Below are 27,532 nucleotides of genomic sequence, written 5' to 3'. Positions count from 1 at the left end.
AATCCATGGCATTAAACCTCCCATTCCCAAGAAACAAACCCCATTAATATCCATTTCCCACGTGATATAAAAGAGTAGATGAATCCAGCTTTTAATCTATGTATATAGTCTAGGAAATGGTTTTAAATTATATGATTTATATTGAGTTGTAAGTAAGTGTTGAGATGGAGTGTTTATGTTTAAAATGGATGTATATAGATGTATGTGTATAGTTTGGATGAGTGATGGGCGGTACGATAACAGAGACAACGGGTGCGGGCAATGTGGTGGTGGATCAATGCTCAGCTCGTCACTTGTGAGTGAGACCTCGTCGAGGGAGGGTTATAGCCGCTCCTCCTCCTCATAAACCCCCCCTCCGTGACACCCACTTCCCCACCTGCACCACTGGATCTACCCACTGGCTAGCTGCCCGGGAGCTAGAGCCTCACACCCACTGAGATACAGCCCCAGGGGACGCGTCCCCCCCCCCCCAGTGCTGTTTTTGTTTGCGATTCTTTTTTTTCGGTGAAAAACGAAAGAAATTTTTGGCCGCGAAAAAAAAGTGATGTGGCGGCTGTTGTTGTTGTTTGTTGTTGTTGTTGTTGTTGGGGGGGAGAGTGATGGGGGGGGTGAGGGGGGGGACCCCGTGGGGTGTGCTCCAGCTGTCAAGTATCTCCTCAAGAACCAGCTGGTGGACCAGGACCACCTGGCGCGTCTACCAGGCCAAGGTGAACCTCACACTGCGGTCCACTGGACCAGCTACTTATATTAACCTTCCATTGTGGTCCACCACTGGACCAACCACCTATAATCTCCCAGTGTGCTCCACCACTGGACCAACCACCTATAATCTCCCAGTGTGGTCCACCACTGGACCAACCACCTATATTAACCTCCCAGTGTGGTCCACACTGGACCATCCACCTGTATTAATATCCCAGTGTGGTCCACCACTGGACTTCTCTTATATTAATTTAATGCGGTCCACACTGGACCAGCTACCTATATTAACCTAGGTCCACCTCCACCAGCCACCTATGTTAACCTAGTTAATAAAGGTGGTTGGTCCACCACTGGACCAACCACCTGTATGAACCTTTGTGGTCCATTAACCTCCCAGCACCTCTGTGGTCCATTACCTTTCAGTTCTATTATCTGTCCCAGTTCTTACCCTCTGTCCCATTCCTTACACTGTCCCATTCCTTACACTGTCTCATTCCTTATTCCTGTCCCATTCTGCATCAGACTCATTCCTTATCAGTCCCATTCCTTATTTCTCAGTCCCATTCCTTATTTCTCAGTCCCATTTCTTATTTCTCAGTCCCATTCCTTATTCCTCAGTCCCATTCCTTATTTCTCAGTCCAATTTCTTTCCTTCTCTTTCCCATTTCTTACCTTCTCTTTCCCATTTCTTATCTTCTCTTTCCCATTTCATACCTTCTCGGTCCCATTTCTTACCTTCTCGGTCCCATTTCTTACCTTCTCGGTCCCATTTCTTACCTTCTCGGTCCCATTTCTTACCTTCTCGGTCCCATTTCTTACCTTCTCGGTCCCATTTCTTACCTTCTCGGTCCCATTTCTTACCTTCTCTGTCCCATTTCTTACCTTCTCGGTCCCATATCATACCTTCTCGGTCCCATTTCTTACCTTCTCGGTCCCATTTCTTACCTTCTCTGTCCCATATCATACCTTCTCGGTCCCATTTCTTACCTTCTCTGTCCCATTTCTTACCTTCTCGGTCCCATTTCTTACCTTCTCGGTCCCATATCATACCTTCTCGGTCCCATTTCTTACCTTCTCTGTCCCATTTCTTACCTTCTCGGTCCCATTTCTTACCTTCTCTGTCCCATTTCTTACCTTCTCGGTCCCATTTCTTACCTTCTCGGTCCCATATCATACCTTCTCGGTCCCATTTCTTACCTTCTCTGTCCCATTTCTTACCTTCTCGGTCCCATTTCTTACCTTCTCGGTCCCATTTCTTACCTTCTCGGTCCCATTTCTTACCTTCTCTGTCCCATTTCATACCTTCTCGGTCCCATTTCTTACCTTCTCGGTCCCATTTCTTACCTTCTCGGTCCCATTTCTTACCTTCTCGGTCCCATTTCTTACCTTCTCGGTCCCATATCATACCTTCTCGGTCCCATTTCTTACCTTCTCGGTCCCATTTCTTACCTTCTCGGTCCCATATCATACCTTCTCGGTCCCATTTCTTACCTTCTCGGTCCCATTTCTTACCTTCTCGGTCCCATTTCTTACCTTCTCGGTCCCATTTCTTACCTTCTCGGTCCCATTTCTTACCTTCTCGGTCCCATTTCTTACCTTCTCTGTCCCATTTCTTACCTTCTCGGTCCCATTTCTTACCTTCTCGGTCCCATTTCTTACCTTCTCGGTCCCATTTCTTACCTTCTCGGTCCCATTTCTTACCTTCTCGGTCCCATTTCTTACCTTCTCGGTCCCATATCATACCTTCTCGGTCCCATTTCTTACCTTCTCGGTCCCATATCATACCTTCTCGGTCCCATTTCTTACCTTCTCGGTCCCATTTCTTACCTTCTCGGTCCCATTTCTTACCTTCTCGGTCCCATTTCTTACCTTCTCGGTCCCATTTCTTACCTTCTCGGTCCCATATCATACCTTCTCGGTCCCATTTCTTACCTTCTCGGTCCCATTTCTTACCTTCTCGGTCCCATTTCTTACCTTCTCTGTCCCATTTCTTACCTTCTCTGTCCCATTTCTTACCTTCTCTGTCCCATTTCTTACCTTCTCGGTCCCATTTCTTACCTTCTCAGACGCATTATTTATCTTCTCTGACCAACGTCTTAGTCTCCCATTCCCGCTTTAGTTTTATAGCTAAATATTTCTTAGTCTTACGTTCAATTTTCAACACACACACACACACACACACACACACACACACACACACACACACACACACACACACACACACACACACACACACACACACACACACACACACACACAATTATGTATATGAGTGATAAGAGAGATCTGTAGATATGTCATCAGTGCAGAGTGTTGTGCAGTGTGTTGTGCAGTGTGTTGTGCAGAGTGTTGTGCAGAGTGTTGTGCAGAGTGTTGTGCAGTGTGTTGTGCAGTGTGTTGTGCAGTGTGTTGTGCAGTGTGTTGTGCAGTGTGTTGTGCAGTGTGTTGTGCAGTGTGTTGTGCAGAGTGTTGTGCAGTGTGTTGTGCAGAGTGTTGTGCAGAGTGTTGTGCAGTGTGTTGTGCAGTGTGTTGTGCAGTGTGTTGTGCAGTGTGTTGTGCAGTGTGTTGTGCAGTGTGTTGTGCAGTGTGTTGTGCAGTGTGTTGTGCAGTGTGTTGTGCAGTGTGTTGTGCAGTGTGTTGTGCAGTGTGTTGTGCAGAGTGTTGTGCAGAGTGTTGTGCAGTGTGTTGTGCAGTGTGTTGTGCAGAGTGTTGTGCAGAGTGTTGTGCAGTGTGTTGTGCAGTGTGTTGTGCAGTGTGTTGTGCAGAGTGTTGTGCAGAGTGTTGTGCAGTGTGTTGTGCAGTGTGTTGTGCAGTGTGTTGTGCAGTGTGTTGTGCAGAGTGTTGTGCAGAGTGTTGTGCAGTGTGTTGTGCAGTGTGTTGTGCAGTGTGTTGTGCAGTGTGTTGTGCAGTGTGTTGTGCAGTGTGTTGTGCAGTGTGTTGTGCAGAGTGTTGTGCAGAGTGTTGTGCAGTGTGTTGTGCAGTGTGTTGTGCAGTGTGTTGTGCAGTGTGTTGTGCAGAGTGTTGTGCAGAGTGTTGTGCAGAGTGTTGTGCAGAGTGTTGTGCAGAGTGTTGTGCAGTGTGTTGTGCAGTGTGTTGTGCAGTGTGTTGTGCAGTGTGTTGTGCAGTGTGTTGTGCAGTGTGTTGTGCAGTGTGTTGTGCAGAGTGTTGTGCAGAGTGTTGTGCAGAGTGTTGTGCAGTGTGTTGTGCAGTGTGTTGTGCAGTGTGTTGTGCAGTGTGTTGTGCAGTGTGTTGTGCAGAGTGTTGTGCAGAGTGTTGTGCAGAGTGTTGTGCAGAGTGTTGTGCAGTGTGTTGTGCAGTGTGTTGTGCAGAGTGTTGTGCAGTGTGTTGTGCAGTGTGTTGTGCAGAGTGTTGTGCAGAGTGTTGTGCAGAGTGTTGTGCAGAGTGTTGTGCAGAGTGTTGTGTTGAGTGTTGTGTTGAGTGTTGTGCAGAGTGTTGTGTTGAGTGTTGTGTTGAGTGTTGTGCAGAGTGTTGTGTTGAGTGTTGTGCAGAGTGTTGTGTTGAGTGTTGTGCAGAGTGTTGTGCAGAGTGTTGTGCAGTGTGTTGTGCAGTGTGTTGTGCAGTGTGTTGTGCAGAGTGTTGTGCAGAGTGTTGTGCAGTGTGTTGTGCAGTGTGTTGTGCAGTGTGTTGTGCAGAGTGTTGTGCAGAGTGTTGTGCAGTGTGTTGTGCAGTGTGTTGTGCAGTGTGTTGTGCAGTGTGTTGTGCAGAGTGTTGTGCAGTGTGCTGTGCAGTGTGTTGTGCAGTGATATAAACCAAGTCTTTCAGCTGACCACTGATATAAACCAAGTTTTACAGTGGATCTTATCTTCAAGGATCACAATGTAATTATCACATCTGCGTGGACGAGGATAGGATGGATAACTAGAACTTTCAAAACTAGATATGTCAAGTCAGTGATGATCCTGTTAGTCACTTGTTCTGTCTAGGCTGGAATACTGCAGTACACTAACTGCCACTTTTAAGACAGGTCAAACAACAGATCTGGAGACGGTCCAGAGAACTTTCACTGCTTGTATAAGTATAGTCATGTATCTTAATTACTGGGAACGTTTGAAGTTCCTTGTACTCCTTGGAACGTTTGAAGTCCCTTGACTTGTACTCCCTGGAACGTTTGAAGTTCCTTGTACTCACTGGAACGTTTGAAGTTCCTTGTACTCCTTGGAACGTTTGAAGTCCCTTGACTTGTACTCCCTGGAACGTTTGAAGTCCCTTGTACTCCCTGGAACGTTTGAAGTTCCTTGACTTGTACTCACTGGAACGTTTGAAGTCCCTTGTACTCCCTGGAACGCTTGAAGTTCCTTGACTTGTACTCCCTGGAACGTTTGAAGTTCCTTGACTTGTACTCCTTGGAACGTTTGAAGTTCCTTGACTTGTACTCCCTGGAACGTTTGAAGTTCCTTGACTTGTACTCCCTGGAACGTTTGAAGTTCCTTGACTTGTACTCCCTGGAACGTTTGAAGTTCCTTGACTTGTACTCCCTGGAATGTTTGAAGTTCCTTGACTTGTACTCCCTGGAATGTTTGAAGTTCCTTGTACTCCCTGGAACGTTTGAAGTTCCTTGACTTGTACTCACTGGAACGTTTGAAGTTCCTTGTACTCCCTGGAACGTTTGAAGTTCCTTGACTTGTACTCCTTGGAACGTTTGAAGTTCCTTGACTTGTACTCCCTGGAATGTTTGAAGTTCCTTGACTTGTACTCCCTGGAATGTTTGAAGTTCCTTGACTTGTACTCCCTGGAATGTTTGAAGTTCCTTGACTTGTACTCCCTGGAACGTTTGAAGTTCCTTGACTTGTACTCCCTGGAACGTTTGAGGTTCCTTGTACTCCCTGGAGCGTTTGAAGTTCCTTGACTTGTACTCCCTGGAGCGTTTGAAGTTCCTGGATTTGTACTCCCTGGAACGTTTGAAGTTCCTTGTACTCCTTGTTCCTTGTAACGTTTGAAAGTTCCTTGTTGGAACGTTTGAAGTTCCCGTTTGAAGTTCCTTGTACTCCCTTGTACTCCCTGGAACGTTTGAAGTTCCTTGTACTCCTTGGAACGTTTGAAGTTCCTTGACTTGTACTCCCTGGAACGTTTGAAGTTCCTTGTACTCCTTGGAACGTTTGAAGTTCCTTGTACTCCCTGGAACGTTTGAAGTTCCTTGTACTCCTTGGAACGTTTGAAGTCCCTTGTACTCCCTGGAACGTTTGAAGTTCCTTGTACTCCTTGGAACGTTTGAAGTTCCTTGACTTGTACTCCCTGGAACGTTTGAAGTTCCTTGTACTCCCTGGAACGTTTGAAGTCCCTTGTACTCCCTGGAACGTTTGAAGTTCCTTGTACTCCTTGGAACGTTTGAAGTTCCTTGTACTCCTTGGAACGTTTGAAGTTCCTTGACTTGTACTCCCTGGAATGTTTGAAGTTCCTTGACTTGTACTCCCTGGAACGTTTGAAGTTCCTTGACTTGTACTCCCTGGAACGTTTGAAGTTCCTTGACTTGTACTCCCTGGAACGTTTGAAGTTCCTTGTACTCCCTGGAACGTTTGAAGTTCCTTGACTTGTACTCCCTGGAACGTTTGAAGTTCCTTGACTTGTACTCCCTGGAACGTTTGAAGTTCCTTGACTTGTACTCCCTGGAACGTTTGAAGTTCCTTGTACTCCCTGGAACGTTTGAAGTTCCTTGTACTCCTTGGAACGTTTGAAGTTCCTTGTACTCCTTGGAACGTTTGAAGTTCCTTGTACTCCCTGGAACGTTTGAAGTTCCTTGACTTGTACTCCCTGGAACGTTTGAAGTTCCTGGATTTGTACTCCCTGGAACGTTTGAAGTTCCTTGTACTCCCTGGAACGTTTGAAGTCCCTTGTACTCCCTGGAACGTTTGAAGTTCCTTGACTTGTACTCCCTGGAACGTTTGAAGTTCCTGGATTTGTACTCCCTGGAACATTTGAAGTTCCTTGTACTCCCTGGAACGTTTGAAGTCCCTTGTACTCCCTGGAACGTTTGAAGTTCCTTGTACTTCCTGGAACGTTTGAAGTCCCTTGTACTCCCTGGAACGTTTGAAGTTCCTTGACTTGTACTCCCTGGAACGTTTGAAGTTCCTTGACTTGTACTCCCTGGAACGTTTGAAGTTCCTGGATTTGTACTCCCTGGAACGTTTGAAGTTCCTTGTACTCCCTGGAACGTTTGAAGTCCCTTGTACTCCCTGGAACGTTTGAAGTTCCTTGTACTCCCTGGAACGTTTGAAGTTCCTTGTACTCCTTGGAACGTTTGAAGTTCCTTGTACTCCTTGGAACGTTTGAAGTTCCTTGACTTGTACTCCCTGGAACGTTTGAAGTTCCTGGATTTGTACTCCCTGGAACGTTTGAAGTTCCTTGTACTCCCTGGAACGTTTGAAGTCCCTTGTACTCCCTGGAACGTTTGAAGTTCCTTGTACTCTTGGAACGTTTGAAGTTCCTTGACTTGTACTCCCTGGAACGTTTGAAGTTCCTTGTACTCCTTGGAACGTTTGAAGTTCCTTGACTTGTACTCCCTGGAACGTTTGAAGTTCCTTGACTTGTACTCCCTGGAACGTTTGAGGTTCCTTGTACTCCCTGGAACGTTTGAAGTTCCTTGTACTCCTTGGAACGTTTGAGGTTCCTTGTACTCCCTGGAACGTTTGAAGTTCCTTGTACTCCTTGGAACGTTTGAGGTTCCTTGACTTGTACTCCCTGGAACGTTTGAAGTTCCTTGACTTGTACTCCCTGGAACGTTTGAAGTTCCTTGACTTGTACTCCCTGGAACGTTTGAAGTTCCTTGACTTGTACTCCCTGGAACGTTTGAAGTTCCTTGACTTGTACTCCCTGGAACGTTTGAAGTTCCTTGACTTGTACTCCCTGGAACGTTTGAAGTTCCTTGACTTGTACTCCCTGGAACGTTTGAAGTTCCTTGACTTGTACTCCCTGGAACGTTTGAAGTTCCTTGACTTGTACTCCCTGGAACGTTTGAAGTTCCTTGACTTGTACTCCCTGGAACGTTTGAAGTTCCTTGACTTGTACTCCCTGGAACGTTTGAAGTTCCTTGACTTGTACTCCTTAGAACGTTTGAAGAAAGATGCATCATAATTTACACCTGGAAAATCCTGGAGGGACTGGTCCCAAATCTGCACACTGAAATGACTCCCTGTGAAAGCCAAAGACTCAGCAGACACTGCAACCTACAGTGACATGCAAGAGTGTAGTGAGTACACTGAGATAACAGTGTCAGGGTACCAAGACTGTTCAACAACCTCCCATGATTGTCACTCAACACTAATGGTGACAGTGTACACTTCTACCACTGTGTAACAGTTGTAACATTCACTGTAACCACTAACAACCACTGTCCAATAACCACTAACAACCACTGTATAACCATTGTCTAACAATCACTAACCACTGTCTAACAACCACTTGTTAACCACCATCTTTCCTGTATTATCAGTGTCACTGATAAATCTTCAAAAGTTCAAATAGACTAGGCCTACACACACAGCCTAATTGACGTTGATTACCCTGATTACTGTAAATTACAGTCACTAAGTCTCACTAAGTACTTTTGTAGATGAACCTCGCAAAAGAAAAAAAAAACATCCACCATCACTCTTACAATGGCTGTCATTTACAATAGCTGTATAATCCTACGGGTTTAGCCCTCCCCCGTGATTATAATAATGTCATTTATAATTGCTAATTGTTAATATTTCTTTTACAGGTGAGTCTCCCGTGATGTCCAGGTGAGGTAGTAGGCGCAGGTGAGTGTTGTAGTTACCCATTTGTGCTTGCAGGGGTTGATTCACCGCTCCTCTCGCGGGAGGTGCCTTGAGGCTAGTGTGGATATACCTCCTTCACCTAATAATATTCATTACTATTATTTTTTTATTATAAAAACAGGCCTATTGGCCCATACTAGGTAGGTCCTTCTCATACCCAACCCATAATTTAATACTACCCAAGGAACAAGTTTTGGTAAACCTGTTAGAAATGGTATAAAATATCCACAAGTTGAAGATTAAGACACATGTACAACATTTGGGTGTGTTTATTGTTGACACGTTTCGCCTACACAGCAGGCTTCTTCAGTCATACAGAGGGAGTAGTAGTATTAATAAATAAGATCTAACCAGTCCATCAACCTTGGAGAAAAAGTATTTGAGGTGGTCAGTCCCTCAGTCTGGAGAAGAGTTGAGTTCCATGGAGTTGAGGTGGTCAGTCCCTCAGCCTGGAGAAGAGTCGAGTTCCATGGAGCTGAGGTGGTCAGTCCCTCAGCCTGGAGAAGAGTTGAGTTCCATGGAGCTGCACCTAAAGTCAGTTCCTGATCAGCCGGGCTGTGGCTCGTACGTTGGTTTGCGTGCAGCCAGCAGCAACAGCCTGGTTGATCAGGCGCTGATCCACCAGGAGGCCTGGTCACAGACCGGGCCACGGGGGCGTTGACCCCCGAAACTCTCTCCAGGTAAACTCCAGGTGAGGTGGTCAGTCCCTCAGCCTGGAGAAGAGTTGAGTTCCCTGGAGTTGAGGTGGTCAGTCCCTCAGCCTGGAGAAGAGTTGAGTTCCATGGAGCTGAGGTGGTCAGTCCCTCAGCCTGGAGAAGAGTTGAGTTCCCTGGAGTTGAGGTGGTCAGTCCCTCAGCCTGGAGAAGAGTTGAGTTCCATGGAGTTGAGGTGGTCAGTCCCTCAGCCTGGAGAAGAGTTGAGTTCCATGGTGCTGAGGTGGTCAGTCCCTCAGCCTGGAGAAGAGTTGAGTTCCATGGAGCTGAGGTGGTCAGTCCCTCAGCCTGGAGAAGAGTTGAGTTCCATGGAGCTGAGATGGTCAGTCCCTCAGCCTGGAGAAGAGTTGAGTTCCATGGAGCTGAGGTGGTCAGTCCCTCAGCCTGGAGAAGAGTCGAGTTCCATGGAGCTGAGATGGTCAGTCCCTCAGCCTGGAGAAGAGTTCAGCACCATGGTCTGGAACATATCGTTCCAGACCATGGTGCTGAACTCTGGAGAACACTAGACGAGACTTGACACGAAGATACCTGCTAGCAATTTGTAACTGATACAACCTTACCGTACCTACTGGTGAAGACGTGTATTATACTAGTAAGTAGGTTGTTGACCTGCCTCTCAGGTGAGAGGGCAGGTGAGATGTCCCAGGTGGCCAGCCAGGGTGTGGATAACAACAGGTGGACCACCTAACAGGTTAGGTACGCCAGGTGGCCAGCCAGGGTGTGGATAACAACAGGTGAACCACCTAACAGGTTCAAAACAGGTTCCTCAACACTAAGAGAATGGACTGGAGTTCAGATTTCTTCAGTTTTTATTCAGATTTCTTCAGGTGAATGAACGATGGTGACCTGTTGTTGTGTGGAAGGTTACCGTGGAATGATTGATGAATGGAATGATTAAGGAGAGAGTGGGATGTGTGAGTGGAGTGATGTGAGAGTGGAATAATTAATGCGAAAGTGGAATATTTGATGTGTGAGTGTAATGATTGATGTGTGAGTAGAATGATGTGAGTGGAATGATGTGAGAGCGGAATGATGTGTGAGTGGAATGACACACAAACACACACACAAGCACTCTAGTCACTGGGCCAGAAATAAAATACCCAGCTGCCCCTTGGCACACATACCTTCCTGAGTCAGCAGTGCCAAACGTCAGACACCTGGCACTGTTACTAGCATTCTCACTGTCACTACCTGCTAGGCACTCAACTGTGACACATATGACCATACTTATCACTCGTGCTGAGTCTCACCTGTGTGTGTGTGTGTGTGTGTGTGTATGTGTGTGTGTGTGTGTGTGTGTGTGTATGTGTGTGTGTGTGTGTATGTGTGTGTGCGCGTGCACATGTGTGTATGTACTCACCTATATGTACTCGCAGGAGTCACAACTCCTGGCCCCGCTTCATCGCTAGTCAGTACTAGTCACACTTCCTGTTCCTGACAACTCTGTGACTGAAGAAATATTTCCTAACATTCCTGTGATTCGTCTGAGTTTCCAACTTGTTGCTGTGTCTCATATCTGAAACATTCTAGCCCTGTCCACCTCAGTTCCTGTCAGTATTTTATATGTTTTGTCCGCCCTGTCCCTCCTGTCTTTCAGTGTCGTCAGGTTGATTTCCCTTAACCTCTCCTCGTAGGACATACCCCTTAACGCCGGGACTAGTCTTGTTGCAACTCTTTGAGCTTTCTCTAATTTCTTGACGTGTTTGACCAGGTGTGGGTTCCATACTGGTGCTGCATACTCCAGTATGGGCCTGACGTACACTGTGTACAGTGTCTTGAATGATTCCTTACTTAGATATCGACATGTTCTCAGGTTTGCCAGGCGCCCATATGCTGCAGCAGTTATTTGGTTGATGTGCGCCTCAGGGAATGTACTCGGTATAATGCTCACCCCAAGATCCTTTTCCTTAAGTGAGGTTTGCAGCCTTTGATCCCCTTGTATGTTCTCCGTTTCCGGTCTTCTTTGTCCTTCCCCAAGCTTCATAATTTTCCACTTGGTGAGGTTAAACTCCAGAGTCATTTGTCGGACCAGGCTTGCAGCTTGTCCAGATCTTGTAATCTTTCCTGATACTCGTCTGCTTGTGTCCTCATTTGCTTCATATCATAACCGAGCCGGGACACCTTTCTTAATCTGTCTCGCCCGTCATGTCATTTACTTATACAAGACAGCGCCGCACGTAGGACTGACCCTTATGGAACCCCACTCAGCACATACCTCCACTCAGACACCTCATCACGTACCAACACTTCTGTCAGGTAATCTCTGATCCATTGCAGTTCTCTTCCTATTAGTCATGCTTGCTCCTCTAGCTTTTGAACCAGACTCTTGTGTGGTACTGTATCGAAAGCCTTCTTACAGTCCAGGAAGATGCAGTCTACCCACCCCTGTCTCCTGTTTTACTTCTGTTACCTTGTCATAGAACTCCAGTGACACATGATTTCCCTTCCCTTGAAGCCATGCTGGTTGTTACGTATGAGCTCGTTCCTTTCTAGGTGTTCCAACACTTTTCTTCTGATAATCTTCTCCATAATTATATACTATTCAGGTCTGTTGTTAACGCTGCCTGTCTCCTTGAAAACTGGAACTACATTTGTTGTCTTCCACCTCAGGAAGTTGCCCTTTCGATAGATTTATTGAAGATTGTTAGCGGCACACTCGTTTTCTCTGCTTCCCTTTCTCAGGACCCATGGCCAGCTGTTATATGGTCCCACAGCCTTCGAGGTATCTAGTTCATCTAGCAGTTTCTTTACCTCCTCCTTGGTTATGTGCAGTATGTCCAGCACTTGCTGGTGCACACTGTTGCCTCTGCTGGAAGCATCTGTCTCCTCTGTGAATGCTTCTCTAAATCTTCACATACTTCCTGGTCACTCTTTGTGATCTCCCCTCCTTCCTTCCTCAACCTGATTACATGATCCTTGACTGTTGTTTTCCTCCTGATGTGGCTGTATAACAACTTTGAGTCAGATTTGGCTTTTAATGTTATGTCAGTCTCATATTGACACTGGGCCTGTTTCCTTATCCATGCATATTCATTTCTGGTTCTTCGCCTCGTCTTGTTTTCTCGAGTCCTTTGCCTTCTACACTTTTTCCATGCTCTAGCTCACTTGACTTTGGCCTCTCCACACCTCCTGGTAAACCAAGGGTTCACTCTGGTCTTCCCATTGTTTTTGTTGACCCTTGGTACGACCTTCTCCTCTTCCTTCCTGCACTTTGTGGTCACGTGTTCCATCATTTCATTTACTGTCTTTCCCTCTAGTTCTCTTAGCCACTGCATCTCATGCAGGAATTACATCATACTCTGAGGTCCTCATGCCTGTGTGTACTCGCCTATTTGTGGTTTCAGGATTCGAGTCACAGCTTCTGGTACTGGTGTGTTTGTGTGTGTGTACTCACCTAGTTGAGGTTGCGGGGGTCGAGTGTGTGTGTGTGTGTGTGCTGGATGGTTGGTTAATGGGGATTAAAGTTTATCGCACAAGGGTTATCAATCAAGAACACTTTAATACCTGTAATGCCGATTAATGTAAACTACCAGTGTATATACACTGAAATATACACCTCTAGGTATATATATACTGATATGTACACCTCTGTGTGTTAGGTAAGACACATATGCAACAGTTAGGTATCTTTATTGTGAAACGTTTCGCCTACACAGTAGGCTTCTTCAGTCAAGTACAGAAAAGTTGATAGAAGCAGAAGATACTTGAAGACGATGTAATCAGTCCATCACCCTTAAAGTTTTGAGGTGGTCAGTCCCTCAGTCTGGAGAAGAGCATTGTTCCATAGTATGAAACAATATGGAGAAGAAGTGACAGGATGGAGCTTTTTATAGCGCCAAGAGGTGAGACGTAGGCCACTAGGAGAGGTAAGAACTCAGATGTTGAGAAGTCAGATGTCTTACCTAACAACCTGTCGGTATTTTATACCATTTTAATGTTCAACCTCTCAGTGTATATACTCTGATATGTACACCTCTTTGTGTATATACAATTATACAATGAGTGACATACACTTCTCAATGTATATACACTGAGAGACATAAACCTGAGATTGTATTTGTGGTGAGAGAAGTAGGGGTGAGGTGAGGAGTTTCCTCACCTCACTCCTACCTTCCTCTGAGACAACACACATTCCTCCTTCAAGTTGTAAACATGTCAACATTCCGTCTGTGGAATGTTGACTCTCATCAGTGTTATTATGTTATGTATGGCTCACCTTGTTATAGTGACCCATGGTGGAGGGTTAACAGTAGTTACCACGCTGGTGTGGGTTTACTGACCCATGGTGGTGGGTTAACAGTAGTTACCACGCTGGTGTGGGTTTACTGACCCATAGTGGTGGGTTAACAGTAGTTACCACACTGGTGTGGGTTTACTGACCCATGGTGGAGGGTTAACAGTAGTTACCACACTGGTGTGGGTTTACTGACCCATGGTGGTGGGTTAACAGTAGTTACCACACTGGTGTGGGTTTACCGACCCATAGTGGTGGGTCAACAGTAGTTACCACACTGGTGTGGGTTTACTGACCCATGGTGGTGGGTTAACAGTAGTTACCACATTGGTGTGGGTTTACTGACCCATAGTGGTGGGTCAACAGTAGTTACCACACTGGTGTGGGTTTACTGACCCATGGTGGTGGGTTAACAGTAGTTACCACACTGGTGTGGGTTTACTGACCCATGGTGGTGGGTTAACAGTTAGTTACCACACTGGTGTGGGTTTACTGACCCATGGTGGTGGGTCAACAGTAGTTACCGCACTAGTGTGGGTTTACTGACAAATAGTGGTGGGTCAAGAGTAGTTACCACTCTGGTGTGGGTTTACTGACCCATGTGGTGGGTTAACTGTAGTTACCACACTGGTGTGGGTTTACTGACCCATGGTGGGTTAACAGTAGTTACCACACTGGTGTGGGTTTACTGACCCATGGTGGTGGGTTAACAGTAGTTACCACACTGGTGTGGGTTTACTGACCCATGGTGGTGGGTTAACAGTAGTTACCACACTGGTGTGGGTTTACTGACCCATGGCGGTGGGTTAACAGTAGTTACCACACTGGTGTGGGTTTACTGACCCATGGCGGTGAGTTAACAGTAGTTACACTGGTGTGAGTTTACTGACCCATGGTGGTGGGTCAACAGTTACCACACTGGTGTGGGTTCACTGACCCATATTGGTGGGTCAAGAGTAGTTACCACACTGGTGTGGGTTTACTGACCCATGGTGGTGGGTTAACAGTAGTTACCACACTGGTGTGGGTTTACTGACCCATGTCGGTGGGTTAACAGTAGTTACCACATTGGTGTGGGTTTACTGACCCATGGTGGTGGGTTAACAGTAGTTACCACACTAGTGTGGGTTCACTGACCCATGGTGGTGGGTTAACAGTAGTTACCACACTGGTGTGGGTTCACTGACCCATGGCGGTGGGTTACAGTAGTTACCACACTGGTGTGGGTTTACTGACCCATGGTGTTGGGTCAACAGTATTTACCACACTGGTGTGGGTTTACTGACCCATGGTGGTGGGTTAACAGTAGTTACCACACTGGTGTGGGTTTACTGACCCATGGCGGTGGGTTAACAGTAGTTACCACACTGGTGTGGGTTTACTGACCCATGGTGTTGGGTCAACAGTATTTACCACACTGGTGTGGGTTTACTGACCCATAGTGGTGGGTTAACAGTAGTTACCACACTGGTGTGGGTTTACTGACCCATGGCGGTGGGTTAACAGTAGTTACCACATTGGTGTGGGTTTACTGACCCATGGTGGTGGGTTAACAGTAGTTAACACATTGGTGTGGGTTTACTGACCCATGGTGGTGGGTTAACAGTAGTTACCACACTGGTGTAGGTTTACTGACCCATGGCGGTGGGTTAACAGTAGTTACCACACTGGTGTGGGTTTACTGACCCATGGTGGTGGGTTAACAGTAGTTACCACACTGGTGTGGGTTTACTGACCCATGGCGGTGGGTTAACAGTAGTTACCACACTGGTGTGGGTTTACTGACCCATGGCGGTGGGTTAACAGTAGTTACCACACTGGTGTGGGTTTACTGACCCATGGCGGTGGGTTAACAGTAGTTACCACACTGGTGTGGGTTTACTGACCCATGGCGGTGGGTTAACAGTAGTTACCACACTGGTGTGGGTTTACTGACCCATGGCGGTGGGTTAACAGTAATTACCACACTGGTGTGGGTTTACTGACCCATGGCAGTGGGTTAACAGTAGTTACCACACTGGTGTGGGTTTACTGACCCATGGTGGTGGGTTAACAGTAGTTACCACACTGGTGTGGGTTTACTGACCCATGGCGGTGGGTTAACAGTAGTTACCACACTGGTGTGGGTTTACTGACCCATGGCGGTGGGTTAACAGTAGTTACCACACTGGTGTGGGTTTACTGACCCATGGCGGTGGGTTAACAGTAGTTACCACATTGGTGTGGGTTTACTGACCCATGGCGGTGGGTTAACAGTAGTTACCACACTGGTGTGGGTTTACTGACCCATGGCGGTGGGTTAACAGTAGTTACCACACTGGTGTGGGTTTACTGACCCATGGTGGAGGGTTAACAGTAGTTACCACATTGGTGTGGGTTTACTGACCCATGGCGGTGGGTTAACAGTAGTTACCACACTGGTGTGGGTTTACTGACCCATGGCGGTGGGTTAACAGTAGTTACCACACTGGTGTGGGTTTACTGACCCATGGCGGTGGGTTAACAGTAGTTACCACACTGGTGTGGGTTTACTGACCCATGGCGGTGGGTTAACAGTAGTTACCACACTGGTGTGGGTTTACTGACCCATGGTGGTGGGTTAACAGTAGTTACCACACTGGTGTGGGTTTACTGACCCATGGCGGTGGGTTAACAGTAGTTACCACACTGGTGTGGGTTTACTGACCCATGGTGGTGGGTTAACAGTAGTTACCACACTGGTGTGGGTTTACTGACCAATGGTGGTGGGTTAACAGTAGTTACACTGGTGTGGGTTTACTGACCCATGGTGGTGGGCTAACAGTAGTTACCACACTGGTGTGGGTTTACTGACCCATAGTGGTGGGTCAACAGTAGTTACCACACTGGTGTGGGTTTACTGACCCATGTGGTGGGTCAACAGTAGTTACCACACTGGTGTGGGTTTACTGACCCATGGTGGTGGGTTAACAGTAGTTACCGCACTGGTGTGGGTTTACTGACCCATGGTGGTGGGTTAACAGTTAGTTACCACACTGGTGTGGGTTTACTGACCCATGGTGGTGGGTCAACAGTAGTTACCGCACTAGTGTGGGTTTACTGACCCATAGTGGTGGGTCAAGAGTAGTTACCACTCTGGTGTGGGTTTACTGACCCATGTGGTGGGTTAACTGTAGTTACCACACTGGTGTGGGTTTACTGACCCATGGTGGGTTAACAGTAGTTACCACACTGGTGTGGGTTTACTGACCCATGGTGGTGGGTTAACAGTAGTTACCACACTGGTGTGGGTTTACTGACCCATGGTGGTGGGTTAACATTAGTTACCACACTGGTGTGGGTTTACTGACCCATGGCGGTGGGTTAACAGTAGTTACCACACTGGTGTGGGTTTACTGACCCATGGCGGTGAGTTAACAGTAGTTACACTGGTGTGAGTTTACTGACCCATGGTGGTGGGTCAACAGTTACCACACTGGTGTGGGTTCACTGACCCATAGTGGTGGGTCAAGAGTAGTTACCACACTGGTGTGGGTTTACTGACCCATGGTGGTGGGTTAACAGTAGTTACCACACTGGTGTGGGTTCACTGACCCATGGCGGTGGGTTACAGTAGTTACCACACTGGTGTGGATTTACTGACCCATGGTGGTGGGTCAAAAGTAGCTACCACACTGGTGTGGGTTTACTGACCCATGGTGGTGGGTCAAAAGTAGTTACCACACTGGTGTGGGTTTACTGACCCATGGTGGTGGGTCAACAGTAGTTACCACACTGGTGTGGGTTTACTGACCCATGGTGGTGGGTTAACAGTAGTTACCACACTGGTGTGGGTTTACTGACCCATGGTGGTGGGTCAACAGTAGTTACCACATTGGTGTGGGTTTACTGACCCATGGCGGTGGGTTAACAGTAGTTACCACACTGGTGTGGGTTTACTGACCCATGGCGGTGGGTTAACAGTAGTTACCACACTGGTGTAGGTTTACTAACCCATGGCGGTGGGTTAACAGTAGTTACCACACTGGTGTGGGTTTACTGACCCATGGTGGTGGGTTAACAGTAGTTACCACACTGGTGTGGGTTTACTGACCCATAGCGGTGGGTTAACAGTAGTTACCACACTGGTGTGGGTTTACTGACCCATGGTGGTGGGTTAACAGTAGTTACCACACTGGTGTGGGTTTACTGACCCATGGCGGTGGGTTAACAGTAGTTACCACACTGGTGTGGGTTTACTGACCCATGGCGGTGGGTTAACAGTAGTTACCACACTGGTGTGGGTTTACTGACCCATGGCGGTGGGTTAACAGTAGTTACCACACTGGTGTGGGTTTACTGACCCATGGTGGTGGGTTAACAGTAGTTACCACATTGGTGTGGGTTTACTGACCCATGGCGGTGGGTTAACAGTAGTTACCACACTGGTGTGGGTTTACTGACCCATGGCGGTGGGTTAACAGTAGTTACCACACTGGTGTGGGTTTACTGACCCATGGTGGTGGGTTAACAGTAGTTACCACACTGGTGTGGGTTTACTGACCCATGGCGGTGGGTTAACAGTAGTTACCACACTGGTGTGGGTTTACTGACCCATGGCGTTGGGTTAACAGTAGTTACCACACTGGTGTGGGTTTACTGACCCATGGCGGTGGGTTAACAGTAGTTACCACTCTGGTGTGGGTTTACTGACCCATGGCGGTGGGTTAACAGTAGTTACCACTCTGGTGTGGGTTTACTGACCCATGGCGGTGGGTTAACAGTAGTTACCACATTGGTGTGGGTTTACTGACCCATGGCGGTGGGTTAACAGTAGTTACCACACTCGCCGCAAATTACCGTGATCTTAAGCAGTGCTTAACGACTCTGACCACAAAGTTCCCTCCCCCCTCATTCTCGCTCCCCGCTCCCCCTCACCCCTCCCTCTATAACCCCCCCTCCACCACCTCCCCTTTCCTCGTCCCCCACTTAACTCCCCCCTCTGTAACCCCTCCAGCTCCTTACCCTGAAGCATCGACCAGCAGATGAGTTTGTAAGGTGGATATAACACCTGCTGTACCCTGCTGGTTGCACCCTGCCGCTGCTGCACCCTGCTGCTGCTTGCACCCTGCTGCTGCTTGTACCTGCCTGCCTGCTTGTACCTGCCTGTTGCAATCCCGCTGCCTGTACCCAAGGTTGTACCCTGCTGCCAAGCTGTACCTGCCATGCTGGGTTGCACCTGCCTGCTGCTGCACCCGCTGCCGTTGTACCCTGCCGCCGTTGCACCCGCTGCCGCCACCCACCCTGCTGCTGGCTGCACCCGGCCCGCTGCTGCTGTACCCGCTGTTGTACACCCGCCGCCGTTGCACCGCCACACCCGCCTGCCGTTGTACCCGCCCTGTTGCGGGTAACCCGCTGCTGGCCGCACCTGGGCCGCTGCCTGCACCTGCCTGCCGTTGCTGTACCCGCCCGCTGTACCCGCTGCCTGTTGTAACCTCCGCTGCCGTTGTACCCGCCGGGCTGTTACCAATTCGCCTGCTGGGTTGCAATCCTGCCTGCTGCTGTACCCGGGCTGGGTTGTACCTGCTGCTGTTGTACCCGCCTGTCCACCTGCCTGCGCCGTTGTACCTGCCCTGCTGTTGTACCTGCTGCCGTTGTACCCTGCTGTTACCTACCTGCCGTTGTACCTGCTTGCCACCACCTTGCTGCTGGTTGTACCCGCTGCCAGGTGTTACCGCTGCCTGTTGTACCTGCCCTGCTGCCTGTACCCGCCGCTGTTGTACCCGCCTGCTACCACCGCTGTTGTTACCTGCCTGCCGTGTACCGCCCGCTGTTGCACCCTGCCTGCCTGCTTGTACCCGCTTGCCGCCGTACCCGCTGCCATTGCACCCTGCCTGCCTGCTTGTACCTGCTGCCTGCTGTACCCGCTGCCGCTTGCACCATACCTGCCGCTTGTACCTGCCTGCTGCTGTACCCGCTTGCACCAAGCGCTTGTACCCTGCCGCCGCTACACCCGCTGCCTGTTGTACCCGCCTGCCGTTGTACCCTCCCGCTGTACCTCCTGCCGCTGCACCTGCTGGTTGCACCTGCACACCGCCTGCCGTACCCAAGGCTGCCACCTTGCCACCCGCCTGCTGTACCCCGTTGCCAAAATGCTGCCACCAGGAATTCCGCCTGCCGCTGTACCCTGCCTGCTGTTACCCATCCATTGCTGCTTGCCGTACCCGCTGCCGTTGCACCTGGCTGCCGTACCTGCACCGCCGCTAGCATCCCGCTTGCCGCTGCACCCGCTGCACCAAGGCCGTTGTACCCTGCTGCCGTTGCACCCTGTCGCCACCTGGCACCCGACCTGATTGTTGAACCTACCGCTTGCTTGGCACCTGCCGTTGACCAGCCCTGGCCGCTTGCACCTGCCGCCTGTTACCCGCCTCCCGGGCTTGCCACCCACGTTGCACCCGCGCTGGGTAACCTGCTTCGCTGCTGTACCCGCTGCCGTTGCACCTGCCTGCTGGTTGTACCCTGCTGCTGTTCGTACCTGCCTGCCGTTGCACCCGTCATTGCCCACCCGCTGCTTGTACCCTGCCTGCCACCTTGCCAATCCGAATGCTACACCACCCGCTGGCCGCTGCACCATGCCTGCTGCTGTACCATCCCGCTTGGCCGTACCTACCTGGCCGGGAAGGCATGCCTGCCGCTGCACTCCAGCAACCACTGTACTCCCTGCCGCTTGTACCCTGTTGCCGCTGCACCCTGCCTGCTGCTGCCACCTTCCCGCTGCCGCTGCAATCCTGCCGCTGCTGCACCTGCCCTGCCTGCACCTGGTTGCTGCTGTACTCCTGCCTGGCTGCACCTCCTGCTGCTGTACCCTGCCGCCCTGCTTGGGCACCCGCCTGCTGTACCCACCTGCTGCCACCCCGCTGCCTGCTGCACCTGTTGCCGCCTGGGAGCCCTGCTGCCGCTGTACCCTACTGCCGCTGTACCCCGCCTGCTGCTGTACCTGCTGCCGCCTGCCACCCGCCTGCCTGCTGTACCGTAGATTGGCTGCTGTAAATTCCACTGCCATTGTACCTGCTTGCCGTACCCGCCTGCCTGCCAAAATGATCCACTTGACGATACCTGATGCCAGCCTGCGCCTTAGCTCTTGCACGCCTGCCACCTGCCTACCACCGCACCTTGCTTGCCAAGGCCAACCCGGCTGCCTGCACCCGTTGGCCTGCACCTACTGCCTGTTGTAACCCGTAAGGCATTGTTGGTTGGGCCTGCACCGTTATTGCTGGCTACCACCCATTGCCACCTGGTTACCCGGCACCCGCCACCACCGGTACCCGTTGCCTGCTGGGTACCCGTTGCCTATTCGTTCTGCCGTACCCGCTGGCCTGATGCACCCTGCTTGGCTGCATTCCTGGTTGCCGCTGGTACCCGTTGCCGCCTAGTACCTGCCGTGCTGCTTGTAACCCGCTGCCGCTTGGCACCCATTGCCGGGCTGCACCTGCTTGATTACAAATCTACCCGTTGCCGCTAAAAATTACCCGCCGCCTGCCTGCACCTCCGTTGCTTGCCAGCCTGCTACCGCTGCCACCCACCTGCCTGCCTGCAACCCTGTTGCCGCTGCAACCCGCTGCCACGTTACCCGTTGCCTGCCAGTACCTGCTGCCGCCTGGGTACCCGTTTGCCGCTGCACCCTGCTGCCGCTGTTACCCGCTGGCCGCCTGCACCCGTTACCACTGCATCCTGCCTGCCGCTGCACCCCACTCGCCTGCTGCACCCATTGCCGTTGTTGCACCCTACTGCCGGCTGCACCCGTTGCCGCTGCACCCTCCTTGCCTGCCTGCACCCGCTGCCTGCCTGCACCCTGTTGCCTGCCTGTACCTGTTGCCGCTGCACCTCGCCGCCTGTACTGCCATCAGCCTGCTGCCACCTATTGGGCTGCTTGCACCCACCGTTTCCGTACCTCCCGCCAAACCCTGCCAATCCATTGCCTGCTGTGCATCTGCCGCCGCCTAACCCACCTGCCGCCTTGGCACCTATTGCCGTTGTACCCTACTGCCAGCTGTACCCACCTGCCAACCGCCGCTATACTCATCCCAGTTAGTGGTAGATGGTGGTAGTAGACTGGTAGATGGTGGTAGACTGGTAGATGGTGGTAGTAGACTTGTAGTTGGTGGTAGACTGGTTGATGGTGGTAGTAGACTGGTAGATGGTGGTAGACTGGTAGATGGTAGACTGGTAGATGGTGGTAGTAGACTGGTAGATGGTGGTAGACTGGTAGATGGTGGTAGTAGACTGGTAGATGGCGGTAGACTGGTAGATGGTGGCAGTAGACTGGTAGATGGTGGTAGACTTGTAGATGGTATTAGACTGGTAGATGGTGGTAGACTGGTAGATGGTGGTAGTAGACTGGTAGATGGTGGTAGTAGACTGGTAGATGGTGGTAGTAGACTGGTAGATGGTGGTAGACTGGTAGATGGTGGTAGTAGACTGGTAGATGGTGGTAGTAGACTGGTAGATGGTTGTAGTAGACTGGTAGATGGTGGTAGTAGACTGGTAGATGGTGGTAGTTGACTGGTAGATGGTGGTAGTTGACTGGTAGATGGTGGTAGACTGGTAGATGGTGGTAGTAGACTGGTAGATGGTGGTAGTAGACTGGTAGATGATGGTAGACTGGTAGATGGTGGTAGACTGGTAGATGGCGGTAGTAGACTGGTAGATGGTGGTAGACTGGTAGATGGTGGTAGTAGACTGGTAGATGGTGGTAGACTGGTAGATGGCGGTAGTAGACTGGTAGATGGTGGTAGTGGACTGGTAGTAGACTGGTAGATGGTGGTAGACTGGTAGACAGTGGTGGTAGACTGGTAGATAGTGGTAGTAGACTGGTAGATGGTGGTAGACTGGGAGATGGTGGTAGTGGACTGGTAGATGGTTGTAGTAGACTGGTAGATGGTGGTTGACTGGTAGATGGTGGTAGTAGACTGGTAGATGGTTGTAGTAGACTGGTAGACGGTGGTAGACTGGTAGATGGTGGTAGTAGACTGGTAGATGGTGGTAGACTGGTAGATGGTGGTAGTAGACTGGTAGATGGTGGTAGTAGACTGATAGATGTTGGTAGACTGGTAGATGGCGGTATTAGACTGGTAGATGGTGGTAGTGGACTGGTAGATGGTGGTAGTAGACTGGTAGATGGTGGTAGACTGGTAGATAGTGGTGGTAGACTGGTAGATAGTGGTAGACTGGTAGATGGTGGTAGACTAGGAGATGGTGGTAGTGGACTGGTAGATGGTGGTGGTAGACTGGTAGATGGTTGTAGTAGACTGGTAGATGGTTGCAATAGACTGGTAGATGGTGGTAGTAGACAGTGGTAGATGGTGGTAGTAGACTGGTAGTTGGTGGTAGTAGACACTGGTAGATGGTGGTAGTAGGCTGGTAGATGGTGGTAGACTGGTAGATGGTAGTAGACTGGTAGATGGTGGTAGACTGGTAGATGGTGGTAGTAGACTGGTAGATGGTGGTAGTGGACTGGTAGATGGTGGTAGTAGACTGGTAGATGGTGGTAGTACACATGGTAGATGGTAGTAGACTGGTAGATGGTGGTAGTAGACTGTGGTACATGGTGGTAGTAGACTGGTAGATGGTGGTAGTAGACACTGGTAGATGGTGGTAGTGAACTGGTAGATGGTAGTGGACTGGTAGATGGTGGTAGTAGACTGGTAGATGATGGTAGTAGACTGGTAGATGGTAGTGGACTGGTAATGGTGGTACTAGACTGGTAGATGATGGTAGTGGACTGGTAGATGGTAGTAGAGTGGTAGATGGTAGTAGAGAGTGATGGTAGACTGGTAGATGGTGGTAGTAGACTGGTAGTTGGTGGTAGTAGACAGTGGTAGTGGTGCTAGTAGATGGTAATACAGTGGTATTGGTGCTAGTAGACGGTAGTAATGGTGCTAATAGGTAGTGGTAGATGGCGGTAGTAGACAGGTGTAGTGGTGCAAGTAGATAGTGGTAGTGGTGGACGTAGACAGTGGTAGTGGTGCTAGTAGATGGTAGTAATGGTGCTAATAGGTAGTGGTAGATGGCGGTAGTAGACAGGTGTAGTGGTGCTGGTAGATAGTGGTAGTGGTGGAAGTAGACAGTGGTAGTGGTGGTAGACAGTGGTAGATGGTGCTAGTAGACAGTGGTAGATGGTGCTAGTAGATAGTGGTAGTGCGCAAGTAGATAGTGGTGGTGGTGGAAGTAAACAGTGGTAGATGGTGCTAGTAGACAGTGGTAATGGTGCTAGTAGATGGTGCTAAATACTAGATGGTAGTGGTGCTAGTAGACAATGGTACTGGTGGTAGTAGACAGTGGTAGTGATGCTAGTAGATGGTGCTAGATGGTGATAGTGGCGCTATTAGTGGCAGTGGTGCTAGTAGATGGTGTTAGTAGATTGTAGTAGTGGTGATAGTAGATGGTGATTGTGCTAGTAAATGGTGGTAGTTGTGCTAGATGGTTGTAGTGGTGCTAGTAGTGATATTCTTGCTAGCAGATTGTGGTAGTGGTTCTAGTAAATGGCAGTGCTAGTAGTGGTGCTAGTAGATTGTGGTAGTGGTGGTGCTCATATACAAATCCCATTCAAATCCAACCCTTCACCACTCGTCCACTACTAGGTAGACTGTTCCACTCATCCACCACTAGGTAGACTGTTCCACTCATCCACTACTAGGTAGACTGTTCCACTCATCCACTACTAGGTAGACTGTTCCACTCGTCCACTACTAGGTAGACTGTTCCATTCATCCACTACTAGGTAGACTGTTCCACTCATCCACTACTAGATAGACTGTTCCACTCGTCCACTACTAGGTAGACTGTTCCACTCATCCACTACTAGGTAGGCTGTTCCACTCATCCACTACTAGGTAGACTGTTCCACTCATCCACTACTAGGTAGATTGTTCCACTCATCCACTACTAGGTAGACTGTTCCACTCATCCACTACTAGGTAGATTGTTCCACTCATCCACTACTAGGTAGATTGTTCCACTCATCCACTACTAGGTAGATTGTTCCACTCATCCACTACTAGGTAGATTGTTCCACTCATCCACTACTAGGTAGATTGTTCCACTCATCCACTACTAGGTAGATTGTTCCACTCATCCACTACTAGGTAGGCTGTTCCACTCATCCACTACTAGGTAGACTGTTCCACTCATCCACTACTAGGTAGATTGTTCCACTCATCCACTACTAGGTAGATTGTTCCACTCATCCACTACTAGGTAGATTGTTCCACTCATCCACTACTAGGTAGATTGTTCCACTCATCCACTACTAAGTAGGCTGTTCCACTCATCCACTACTAGGTAGACTGTTCCACTCATCCACTACTAGGTAGACTGTTCCACTCATCCACTACTAGGTAGACTGTTCCACTCATCCACTACTAGGTAGACTGTTCCACTCATCCACTACTAGGTAGACTGTTCCACTCATCCACTACTAGGTAGACTGTTCCACTCATCCACTACTAGGTAGACTGTTCCACTCATCCACTACTAGGTAGACTGTTCCACTCATCCACTACTAGGTAGACTGTTCCACTCATCCACTACTAGGTAGACTGTTCCACTCATCCACTACTAGGTAGACTGTTCCACTCATCCACTACTAGGTAGACTGTTCCACTCATCCACTACTAGGTAGACTGTTCCACTCATCCACTACTAGGTAGACTGTTCCACTCATCCACTACTAGGTAGACTGTTCCACTGATCCACTACTAGGTAGACTGTTCCACTCATCCACTACTAGGTAGACTGTTCCACTCATCCACTACTAGGTAGACTGTTCCACTCATCCACTACTAGGTAGACTGTTCCACTCATCCACTACTAGGTAGACTGTTCCACTCATCCACTACTAGGTAGACTGTTCCACACATCCACTACTAGGTAGACTGTTCCACTCATCCACTACTAGGTAGACTGTTCCACTCATCCACTACTAGGTAGACTGTTCCACTCATCCACTACTAGGTAGACTGTTCCACTCATCCACTACTAGGTAGACTGTTCCACTCATCCACTACTAGGTTGACTGTTCCACTCATCCACTACTAGGTAGACTGTTCCACTCATCCACTACTAGGTAGACTGTTCCACTCATCCACTACTAGGTAGACTGTTCCACTCATCCACTACTAGGTAGACTGTTCCACTCATCCACTACTAGGTAGACTGTTCCACTCATCCACTACTAGGTAGACTGTTCCACTCATCCACTACTAGGTAGACTGTTCCACTCATCCACTACTAGGTAGATTGTTCCACTCATCCATTACTCTATTTCCAAACCAATACTTCCCTATATCATTTCTAAATCTAAATTTATCCAATTTGAATCCATTATTTCAAGTTCTTTCTTGGAGGGATATGATCAGGACGTTATTTATATCTCCTTTGTTAATACCCATCTTGCACTTATACACTTCAGTCATGTCTTTGTTAATACCCATCTTGCACTTATACACTTCAGTCATGTCTTTGTTAATACCCATCTTCCACTTATACACTTCAGTCATGTCTTTGTTAATACCCATCTTGCACTTATACACTTCAGTCATGTCTTTGTTAATACCCATCTTGCACTTATACACTTCAGTCATGTCTTTGTTAATACCATCTTGCACTTATACACTTCAGTCATGTCTTTGTTAATACCCATCTTGCACTTATACACTTCAGTCATGTCTTTGTTAATACCATCTTGCACTTATACACTTCAGTCATGTCTTTGTTAATACCCATCTTGCACTTATACACTTCAGTCATGTCTTTGTTAATACCCATCTTGCACTTATACACTTCAGTCATGTCTTTGTTAATACCCATCTTGCACTTATACACTTCAGTCATGTCTTTGTTAATACCCATCTTGCACTTATACACTTCAGTCATGTCTTTGTTAATACCATCTTGCACTTATACACTTCAGTCATGTCTTTGTTAATACCCATCTTGCACTTATACACTTCAGTCATGTCTTTGTTAATACCCATCTTGCACTTATACACTTCAGTCATGTCTTTGTTAATACTCATCTTCCACTTATACACTTCAGTCATGTCTTTCATCATTCTTCGACTTACTAGGTAATATAGTTTAAGTAATTCCAGTCATTCTTGGTATGGAATATTTCTTACGCTATGTATTATTATTGTTATTTTTCTCTGAATGTTCTCTAACGAATTTATATCCATTCTATAATATGGCGACCAGAAGTGCACAACACACAGGTCCGGAGATCGAAGCCCCGGTACGGCTGGAAAACTTTAGGGACGTGTTTCCATAAGACACCTGCTGTCCCTGTTCACCCATCAGTATAAAATAGGTACCTGGGTGTTAGTGGACTGGTGTGGGTCGCATCCTGGGTGTTAGTGGACTGGTGTGGGTCACATCCTGGGTGTTAGTGGACTGGTGTGGGTCGCATCCTGGGTGTTAGTGGACTGGTGTGGGTCACATCCTGGGTGTTAGTGGACTGGTGTGGGTCACATCCTGGGTGTTAGAGGACTGGTGTGGGTCACATCCTGGGTGTTAGTGGACTGGTGTGGGTCACATCCTGGGACAAAACTGACCTAATTTGCGGGAAATGCTCAGCATAACAAGCAACTTTCTATATAGTAGTATGTTACTGATGTCAACTATGATCTGTATACCTTGTACATGTACTGGTATACCTTGTACATGTACTGGTATACCTTGTACATGTACTGGTATACCTTGTACATGTACTGGTATACCTTGTACATGTACTGGTATACCTTGTACATGTACTGGTATACCTTGTACATGTACTGGTATACCTTGTACATGTACTGGTATACCTTGTACATGTACTGGTAGTAAATAATGATATTATTATTATTATTATTATTATTATTATTACTGATGTGTAGAGCTGTAGTACAACTTCTGGACTCCTGTTACTTATACTTCTTGATATAAATCCCTGTACTGTGTTTGTCTTATTAGGTCTATAAATGGTGCAAGTGTCCGTCGTGAGTGTCCAGCCAGCAGTCACCACCAGTTGTTCCACACAAATATTCACTTTCAGCTCCTCTTGATGTAACTCACTTCAGTGATGAGGTGACTGTCATCTCAGTGATGGGGTGACT

The 27,532-nt window shown here is 48.6% G+C and overlaps 1 protein-coding gene across 1 annotated transcript in view; it reads left to right on the top strand.

Annotated features, from left to right (window-relative positions):
* The first annotated feature begins 281 nt into the window (after positions 1–281).
* The window catches only part of dally (division abnormally delayed protein), a 396,601-nt gene continuing 369,350 nt past the window's right edge, over positions 282–27,532 (top strand). Inside the window, exon 1 of the mRNA XM_070104663.1 lies at positions 282–707. Coding sequence (XP_069960764.1) covers positions 545–707 — 163 coding nt within the window. The 5' untranslated portion in view covers positions 282–544. The remainder of the gene's footprint in view (positions 708–27,532) is intronic.

This window comes from Cherax quadricarinatus, chromosome 93 (assembly GCF_038502225.1).
Source record: "Cherax quadricarinatus isolate ZL_2023a chromosome 93, ASM3850222v1, whole genome shotgun sequence".
NCBI classification, from domain to species: Eukaryota; Metazoa; Arthropoda; class Malacostraca; order Decapoda; family Parastacidae; genus Cherax; species Cherax quadricarinatus.
This window is presented reverse-complemented; position numbering and strand designations above follow the sequence as displayed.